The following is a 10,608-nucleotide window of genomic DNA, read 5'->3' as shown; positions in this document are numbered from 1 at the left end:
CGCGAACATAACCTCCACAGTTTTTGACACTTGATCTGCCACAGACAATAACGGTACGTATATGGGCACGTCTGTTGACAGTTCGACAAATTTAAATGGGGTAGTTAAACTGATCTGTGGTGTGGCCACTAACGTACAGTTATTGAACAGTTATTGTCTGTGCCATGTTCAACCTGTTACGAGAACTGTCCGTCTATAGCCGCCTAATGGAACAACCAACATACGCTGTCATTTCACGGAGAGTGGGGGTGGCTAATTCATCCGAAGCGAACGAGGGATGTTATTAGGTAGGATAACATCCGTGTGGACTTGCGTTATCACGTTCACCGCATGAAAAAATAGTTATAATTTTGCAATATCGATTCCCTACATAATTTTAAAACACTGTGATCTTATTGTATCATGTTATTAAGTATTCTTAAAAATCGAATTTTAAAACACATTAAAATAATGTACTTACTTACATAAGAATAATTAAACAAAAAAAATTCTCCGATCATATAGTTTCCACTAAATATATTTTAATATCATGTTTATTATGCTGAAATAATACACATTAATAAATATAAATAACTACGCTACTTGAACGTATACGCACTATTAAGTCTATACCTCTAAGACTGTAAATATATCATACCTACTTTTAGATAATTTTCCTAGTATAACCTAGTATATAAAAAAAATACTTCTAATTTTGAAATATCGATTCCTTGATTATAATCTATAATATAAAAATCAATATTTATTTGTTTGTTTGTTCGTATTTCATGCGCTGTCATACCGTTCATCCGATTGCGATAAAACTTTGTCAACTTATTGCTTGCACTTGCGCGCAGATTATAGAGTATATCTTATACATAAAAATGAAAGTCTGCCTGTCTGTCTGTCCTATGCGTTCCTTAATCATTCATCCGATATCGATGAAATTTTGGTAAATTGTTGTGTGCACACCCGCAAATGTTTCTGAATTAGAAAAATTATCTTTTTCTTATTCATTATATCTTCTTTTATTCATATGGTTCCACCATTCATCCGATTGCGATGAAACCTTCGTCAGTTGTTGTGGTAACACCCGCAAAGGTTTCTGAATTAGTACAACAATCTTCTTTTTCTTCGGCTTCTTTATTGTATATTCTTTTATTCGTATGGTTCATATACCATTCGTCCGATTGCAATGAAACTTTCGTCAGTTGATGTGCCTACACCCGCGAAGGTGTCTGAATCAGTACAACAAATGTTATGATGTCCCTCACTCCCCAAACAAAAAATAATGCTCGAAAGGAGAACTCTACAACACACACGTGATTTCCCTGTACATAACTTTACAGTGTATAATATAAAAACAAAAGAAGATTACTGTTTTCTGTGGAATGAAACAGAAGGTGGAGTAGTGACAGCTAATCAGTAGGCTTCAATACTTGTATATTTCTTTGAAAGTGAAATTATTCCAAAAAAACGCATCTATCAAAAAAAAATTCATCTAAGGTAATAGGTATGTTTTTGGAGTGACGGTTGTTTCGCACAAAACAGAAACAATACACTTTCAAATGCTCGATTACATTTACATTACCGTCGATGAGACGTGGCTGGAAAGTGGGTGACCCGCAAGTAACACATTTAAAAGCTCTCTTTTACAGTCCTAAGAGAACAATAACATAGACACACATAATCAAGACACACCGAAGAACATTACGAAACCAGAAGAACATTGAATAATAACGAGGCCAACAAGCAAACATTTTACCACAACTATATATTCGAGACGGAAGAAAACGACAAGATTTGCAAACACTAAAACAAAGTATGCACTCTTGTTAATATGATTTTTATGATAAACAACCACATGAACGATTATTACAATATTAATTTTAACAACTTAATATTTTATTGCAAACAGTGTCATATTTAGTTTTTAGCTGGTAATTTGAGTAAATAACTACTGTTAAATTTTATTTTAAAAGCTTTCGTAAGTTTTATTAAGTATAAGTATGCATCATTTTTAAACTTAATAGCGTCAGTTTCGTAATAAAATCTTTAAATAAGTTTCTGGTTAATAATGTACTCAGAGAAATATGTGTATCTACAGTTTTAATGTAATTTTGAGTATTTTTTTCTAAATTTTATATTCTTTTTATGTTTCTTCGTCTATTTGTAATATTACCTGTATGTTTTATTATATTTGAATATATTATTGACAAATTTACACTGTTTTTTGTCTCTTTTGTAAAGTAGCGATGTTAGACTTACACAATTTTCTTGTAAGTATCATTTTATGTGCTTTGAAATTACTAATTCGTTTAAATTTTTTAAAACACAACTTGCATTAATGTGGTTTTTCACTACAATGTGTTTTTTTATGTTGGTTGAGATTACTATTTCGGTTAAATTTTTTAAAACACACATCGCACTGATGTGGTTTTTCACCAGTATGTATCATTCTATGTTTTTTAAGATCATGATTTTGCAAGAACTTTTTCAAACACACATCGCACTGATGTGGTTTTTCACCAGTATGTGTCATTTTATGTACTTTAAGACCACGATATCGCATGAACTTTTTAAAACACACCTCGCACTGATGTGGTTTTTCTCCAGTATGTGTCATTCTATGTATTTTAAGATCTTGATTTTCCATGAACTTTTTGAAACACACATCGCACTGATGTGGTTTTTCACCAGTATGTGTCATTGTATGTACTTTAAGACCACGATATCGCATGAACTTTTTGAAACACACATCGCACTGATGTGGTTTTTCACCAGTATGTGTCATTATATGTATTTTAAGATCACGATGTTTCATGAACTTTTTTAAACACACATCGCACTGATGTGGTTTTTCACCAGTATGTGTCATTTTATGTACTTTTAGATCACGATTTCGCATGAATTTTTTAAAACACACATCGCACTGGTGTGGTTTTTCACCAGTATGTGTCATTTTATGTTCTTTTAGACAACGATTTTGCATGAATTTTTTAAAACACACATCGCACTGATGTGGTTTTTCAGTAGTATGTTTCATTTTATGTTCTTTGAGAAGATCAATTGTCATGAATTTTTTTAAACACTCAATGCATTGATGAGGTTTTTCACCAACATGTGTCATTTTATGTCTTTTGAGATGACTAATTGTCATGAATTTTTTTAAACACAATCCGCATTGATGTGGTTTATCACCAGAATGCATCATTATATGTACTTTAAGATCACAATTTCTCTTGAATTTTTTAAAACACACATCGCATTGATATGGCTTTTCACCAGTATGTGTCATTTTATGTTTTTTAAGATCATGACTTTGCATAAACTTCTTGAAACACACATCGCACTGATGTTGTTTTTCACCAGAATGTATCATTTTATGAACTTTTAGATTACGATTTCGCATGAATTCTTTAAAACACACATCGCACTGGTGTGGTTTTTCACCAGTATGTGTCATTTTATGTTCTTTTAGACTTAGATTTCGCATGAATTTTTTAAAACACACATCGCACTGATGTGGTTTTTCAGTAGTATGTTTCGTTTTATGTTCTTTGAGATGATCAATTGTCATGAATTTTTTTAAACACTTAACACATTGATGAGGTTTTTCACCAACATGTGTCATTTTATGTCTTTTGAGATGACTAATTGTCATGAATTTTTTTAAACACAATCCGCATTGATGTGGTTTATCACCAGAATGTGTCATTTTATGTTTTTTCAGGTTACTAATTTTTATGAATTTTTTAAAACATACATCGCATTTATAATGTTTTTCATCCGTCTGCGACTTGGATGAATTGGGAAGCTGAGATTTCATGCATGAAACGTAGTGACAATTTAGATAATTTTCAGATTCAAACACTCCATAACAATCCTCTCAAACAAAGTTACGTGGAAAATATGTAACTCTTCTCAACTGAATTCGCACCACCTTAGGCAAGTATAATTTCTGAATTTCCAATTTGAAGTTCTGTTCATCGATAGTTATTTCTGAATGCTGTGTCATCATACGTTTGATATTACTGGTTGCAGGTGCTATGATGTCGTTGTCCAAGCTATTGTCAACTGTCTCCTTTCTTCCGATGTCTACTGATTTACTGTGACGTACTGTTAAACATTGCTGGCTATAAACCTACACAAAGAACAGTTTGCTAATTCATTAATTGTATTAAACAATTTTAGAGTACAAAGTAATAATTGTATTCACTAATACTAACTATACAATGTGTTTTGAAAAGTAATGTATGTAAATACCTGATCTATTGGCATATATTGAGGATCGGAACAGCCAGGTTGAGGACTCTTTTTACCGGTTTGGCGGATTGCGTTGTCAAAAAATTCCTCTTTGATGACGATTACTTCATTACTATTCTCAGACTTTATATTGATCAGACCGTTTTCGCGCATCTAAAATAACATTAATAATATTATGTAATTTTTTTTATAATAATATAATTTTATTAAACTATTCGTACAAATTGGTTGATTATAATACTTTAAGAATATCATGACGTCATTTTTTAAGGTATAGTCCTGCGTTTGATAAATGCGGTTCACGTATTTAGTCTTAGTTTCGGATAATTCATTGGACAGGTAGGTACCTTTAACCTGCCGATATACAAATAAACTAAAAATGTCAGTGAGGGGTCTCATCATTTGATGGATTACCTACCTAGGTACATATACGGTAGATTTTACGAAAATGCCGTGTTTTTTTTGCAAATTTGACGCGGCATGCATGGCTATTTACCATTTATCATGACAATTTGAGACTAAAAACAATACTTTGGTAGAAAAGAGCATGGGTTAATCTCATCCCATTTTAGGGTTGGAATGTAGTGTAAACAGTTTGGGCGCAAATGCATGGTAGCGATATAAAAACCATACCATACTTATCAGCCGACATCTATTTGAAAATACGCCGTCCAATGAACAGCTGCAAAAGCCTTACGAAATGTCTTAAAATGTGTTAGCAACAAAATTCATCTAAATTTAACTAAAAGTGTTACTTAGATATTTGGTTAATCAAGAGGGTTCATCATTTACTCGACCAACTTACGGTTGAAGTTTACTCGCCGATTATCAACATCACTGATAAACTGCTAGCGCTTAGCTCGAGCGATAAAACAATATTTATTGTCCTTGTCGGGTAACGAGAATATTCGTAGATTCAAATAGAAAATAATATGGAGCGAAAGTCGTAACTCGCAACGATCTCTTGTATTCACCACTACAAAACAATACAATATAGAAGTCATTAAATCATTGGTAAAAGTCAATGCCTACTCAAATGTTTATGGTTAATAGTACCTATTACTGAAGACCGGAAACTTTTGGGGCAGCGCTCCTGTTGATCTTATCGATGGTTTTCGATTTCGAAGTATTGTGAGTATAGTCAGGATTAGAAGATATTATTTCCCACTTCCTGAAACCCTGTATTTTTATACTTGTACCTTCTACTTGTACCTTCCTGTACCTTTATATTTTCGCAAATTTCAAATAATTACAAATAATCCCAATAATTAATAATTTTATATTATATTATATGACAACCGAACGCCGTCGGTCGGTGTTATCACAAGACTCGACCAAAACAAAAGAGGTCGTAAGAAAAACAATTGCCCGGACAAGCTTAAAGTCCAAATAACCGGAATCCGGAACATCAGAGGTGGCGGAGTAATTGTCCACTCTAAGTCCGACAATGAGGCCAAACTATTGCTGACCGCTCCGGGACTTACGGAAACCGGTTTGAGGGCCCGAGTGGCAGATAAAAAGCTACCAAGAGTCATAATATTCAGTGTAACGTCTAACACCAAAGAGAGCGACCTCAAAGAGGCAACAATCAACAACATAAGCAATATAAGCCCTAATGAGGAGGAGACATCGTCTATCAAACTGAGCCACAAGATCAGAGACCTGTCACATGGTGATGACGGTCTCACCCAGAGTGCGCGAGGCACTGCTAGTCGATGGACGACTCTACATGGGGTGGGAGTCGTTCCACATTAGAGACTTTTGTGGAGTGCTCAAGTGCCACAAATGCCACATACCTATACGGCCACATGGCCTCAAGGTGCTCCGTAAAGGTAGTCACATGTGGCCACTGCACCTCAGAAGGACACGACATAGCAGACTGTCCTAAAACCAAAGAACCGCCTATGTGTCCGGCATGCACTAAGTTCAGGAAGCCAAGCGGCCACTCCCTGAACGATCCTGAGTGACCTGCTTGGCTCCACGCGGTAGCTATGGAGCATAGCCGTACGAATTATGCCACACAATGATCTGCTTCGGCCAAATCAATGTGGGTAGGGGCAGAGATACTTCAGCTGAATTACTAAAAACGGCTGGCGACGAGAACCTGGACGTACTGCTAATACAAGAGCCGTATACTGTTGGTACCAGTCGAGGACTAAATGGAACAAGGGTCATACAAGCCAGCGACAAGGCTATGTCGTGCATATGCATCATAAATCCCGCACTGGCCGTGCTGCACCTCTCCGAAGATCTCTTCGCGGTAGCAGAGATTGCTGATAACAGGAGGAACTCTTTCGTAATTATCTCAACTTACTTTAAATACAGCTTCTCTACCCTGTTTTGTACGGAGCAGCTAGACATAATACTTGAAGCCTGTCAAGGCAAACAAATCATTATAGGGGCAGATGCAAATGTCCAATTGTGGCACTGGTCGACGAGCGTAGCAAAGGCAAATGCGGCCAACCAAAAGCTGGCGTGCATGGCCGGCAGTAACTTGGCCCTAAAGCTTCTTTGTGGGAATCGCTGGATATGCCTCCAGCGTTTGGCACACGAAGGCATCCACAGCGCATGTTAAGAGGATGCTACATGCCTTGCTACAGCCCTGATTTCATTGGCAAAGGTCTACCGTACAACATCAACAGATGCACTGGCAGCTCTTGCGGGGGTTCTACCCCTCGACTTGCACGTCCAAGTCAGAGGCGCAATCACCCTTCTTCTGAGGGGCTTGCAAACCGAACTCGGAGGCGTCCTCGTGACACCTCCACAGAGAATCAAGGGCGTGAAATACAGATCTACTGTATCCAAACTAGTTTAGGATAAATTTTATATCGTCACATTAAAATTTTAAGTGAGTTTTGTAGCTGTCATCGCGGCAACATTTCGATTACGTTGTTAAGCAGCCGAAAAATGTTATTTTGTCGTTTTCTTCTTCATAGTACGTAGGAGATAAGATGACTTATATACTTCCTGCTGTCACTTTTCAAAACTTTCGCCATTATTATCACGTCTAAATGACTGATACCGCGCACTTATAAGATATGTCAAATGCGTTCAAGGCGAGGGGAATGAATACTGAAATGCGAAAGGAGGGGATCTAGTTCTAGGAAGCCGCTGCCCATCACCGTAAAGTTTTCGCACATTACGATAAACTGTGTCACTTTCACTAATTTGAAAAACCATTGTATAAGCCTTTTTGATGTCAAACAACAATTAGGAATCCACTTACCTCTTTTAAGTGGATACTATTGTTATCGTCATCGATATTTTCCTGTTTGACTGACATGTCAAATCCACCTTTTCTTTTGAAGTGATTTACGTCAATCCATTGATATGCACCGTCTCCGATCAACTCCGCCGTGTCGTCTGGCAATATCTCATCCTTAATATCGGTTTTTACTTCCATTTTGCGCGGTATTTAATATCAATATCAGCTGTCACTAGCTTAACGTCTTCTAACACTCCTTATCACTTCTATATTCCAGTGTTGCCACCTTTTTAGTTCGCATTCCAAGAGGTAATAATTATATAGAATTTCAACAATAATTATTGTACGCGTTGTCATCAGAATTCCAAATTTTAGTACTTTTAGCATGAGTTTGATTGTCGAATAATTCTTTTCCGATGTGAATACTAACTGCTTTCCGATTTTTAATATTATAGTATTTTGACGGTAGGTACTGTCACGTCTTATACCTAGAGTACCTTTTAGGGGTGTAGAGTGGCCTGAACACGCCCTTGGCCTCGTAGTCAAATAAACTGTACCGAGCCGCACCCTTGACCACCCAGAGGGACGTTTCTTTCCAGAAATAAGTCCCACGGCCCCTGTCTTTGAGGCTGAGGACACGGTTCGTGGAAGACCAGGCCTGAATAAATAAGAAAACATGCGAGACGACGAATGAAATTGGGCTTTTGCCACTTAAACATGTCAGTAGAATGTGTAGGCAAAACGCCAATAAATTGTAATAACTTGTATTGTGAATGAAAGAGAGGAATGTTAGGCCGTGCTAGGAGAAGAAAAAGAGTATTACGTCATAACTAAATCGTAAGATATGTAAAATTAGGATCTATAAAAAAATCCGCAGTACGGACACTACGTTGTAATAACGCGTAAGTGTGCCGTACAAAATAAATGTAAACAATTTAACAGCGTTGATTCCGAAATAGAAAATAATGTTAAAAGTCGTCCGGCAACATTGTCTTTGACCGTTGGAGATATGCAACGTCGCCCAAGAAAAAAACCGTTGGGGATGAATTTCAAGATGGCTTCAGTATGACGAAAATAGTAAGATGCGGGACACGTATTTCGTACTCGGTAACATAAACTATTAAAAAAAAAATCACGTGTCGATAGTATTTCGCGGCTATTGTATATTATAAGTAACCAGCTCGGGGATATAAATATTTTGGAATCAATTGCGCTTATAAATTGTGTGTTATGAATAACCTATAATAATTCTTTAAAAAAAACATATTGTGTCTGTAAAAGAAACTATAAAACTATGTAATAATTATATGACATCGACGTAAATATACCCTGCCGTTATAAAACTAATTCCGGTGCGTTATTTTACCCAGCCCCAAATCCTAAAAAAAACCATACTAAGAATAAAAAGCGACAGTTTACCAGTTACTAAAAAAAAATTGTGATACCAGGGTTCGAATTGAACTTTGTCTGAGCTAGACCGGAACCCTGGATTTATCATGTGGCGCCCAACATATGCGGCTTGTGAATTGTACGGATTTGCCGATCCCGCAACCATGAGGACCGAAAAAAATTAAAATAAAAATATTTTTTTTTTGTTGTTTTTTTAAAAAAAAAAAAAAAACTAAACGAGTGCACATGTCAATGCGGACACGTTCGCAAACGAAGGCCGACACCAACAAGGAGACATCTGAAGACTCTTTAAACATGGCCGACCCGATTATCGACACGGAAGTGGCCTCCACGGACAACGCGTTCGCGACTAATTTCGAAACAATGCGACCATTTGTTAATGACAGTCCGCGCACCGAAGTGACCACACCTAGTATACCATGTGTACTTCCGATGGTAGTGCCCCGACCAGAACTACCATATAAACCGTGGGCACATAAGCCAGAACTACAAGTGACGTTTGGGGGTAACCCCAAACATAGGGTGGCTACATTTCTGGCCGGATGCGAAGAGTTCTTCCGGTTGGATAGAACCCCAGAGGATAACTGGACAGGACGTGCCTTGGGGCAGCTGAAAGGCGAAGCCAAGTCCTGGGCCAGAACAGTGTCTCCAGACGATGGGTGGGAGACCTTTACCAACCGACTCCGCCGTCACTTTGAGTCACCTGCCAGGACCAGAGAACAACAAGACGAACTGAAAACCACAGCACAGCGTCCTGAAGAAGACCCTTATGCCTTCCTCTTAAACAAGCGAGACCTCGCCAAGGCGTTAATGCCTACTGCAAGTAGTAAAGACCTCGCCGACATATTTTACGAACTTTTTACAGAAAGAGTACAATTGTGGGTGGGAGCGTGCAAGTGGCAGACACTCGAAGAACTACTAGAAGTCGTTCGTGACCTACGGATGATAAAAACAAACCCGACCATCGCCGTACCAACACCCACTCAAAGAGGCACACCTCAAACATGCAGTTGTCAGTGGCGAGGCGAGCAGACAAAACGAATGGAACAAACCGGGGGACACGCGAAACCACGGTCCGCCGAGGTATCGCATACACGCCTCGCACCACTCGCTACAAAAACGGAGAACGAAGTGACCACTAATTATGAAGCACCGCCGGCTCAGACGAGTTACGGGTATAGAGGCCAATACCCTCGACGGGGTTCATTTGGAACTAGGGGCCGTGGAAGTTACTCATATGCTAACGGAGCTCGGAAGTGTTACTATTGCCCTGAGTATCATGAACATTCCGAGTGCGAGGTACTGAAACGAAGGATCCAGCGAACACAGGAGACACCGAGGGAATGAAGATTAGATGCAGAACCCGACCACCGTCTGAGGCTCGCAGATGGCAGTCGACGTGCTGCATACGGCACTGGCAAAGGTACCGTCGCGCAGGACTCTCTTCAAGTACTTGTGCAAAAGCCTGTGTTCAAAAGTGGAAAGAAGTGTAACGTTAGTCAGGACATCCTTCCGATAGCTGAAAAAGTTATGAAACAGGACCCTCTCCTAGGGGCTGTAAATGTAGCGTCTATATTAAAAAAAAGCATTCGTGACGCACCGCCTGGTGGTTTTTTTCGACCGATTATGAATAAAACTTTAGCCATTTGCAAGCTAAACAATATAAATATTGCCGCACGCCGGTATAGAAAAGTTGAAAAAAAGCCGCGAGGTGAGCCAATCGAAGCAGTAAATATAATTGGTAGTAA

At 38.2% G+C, this 10,608-nt stretch overlaps 1 protein-coding gene across 2 annotated transcripts; it reads right to left on the bottom strand.

The window, feature by feature from the left end:
* Positions 1-1,115: 1,115 nt before the first annotated feature.
* Positions 1,116-7,737, bottom strand: LOC147076962 (uncharacterized). Of its 2 annotated transcripts, XR_015069745.1 has the most exons (4): positions 7,472-7,725; positions 4,246-4,398; positions 3,501-4,123; positions 2,224-3,415 (listed from the first exon to the last, which is right to left on the bottom strand). XR_015069745.1 is itself a non-coding variant. In XM_085941403.1 (3 exons), exons 1-3 carry the CDS (start codon positions 7,646-7,648, stop codon positions 3,869-3,871), a joined length of 585 nt encoding a protein of 194 aa, XP_085797529.1. In that variant the 5' UTR covers positions 7,649-7,737; the 3' UTR covers positions 1,116-3,868. The 2 variants fall into 2 exon arrangements, 1 of the variants encoding a protein (XP_085797529.1); XM_085941403.1 differs by having other exon boundaries at positions 1,116-4,123; positions 7,472-7,737.
* Between the last annotated feature and the right edge of the window lie 2,871 nt (positions 7,738-10,608).

Source organism: Rhyacophila brunnea, unplaced genomic scaffold (genome assembly GCF_057557595.1).
Source record: "Rhyacophila brunnea isolate RB1 unplaced genomic scaffold, BYU_Rbru_1.0 scaffold_13, whole genome shotgun sequence".
Taxonomy (NCBI): Eukaryota; Metazoa; Arthropoda; class Insecta; order Trichoptera; family Rhyacophilidae; genus Rhyacophila; species Rhyacophila brunnea.
The sequence above is the reverse complement of the archived record's forward strand: the minus strand, read 5'-3'. Positions and strand labels throughout refer to the sequence as shown.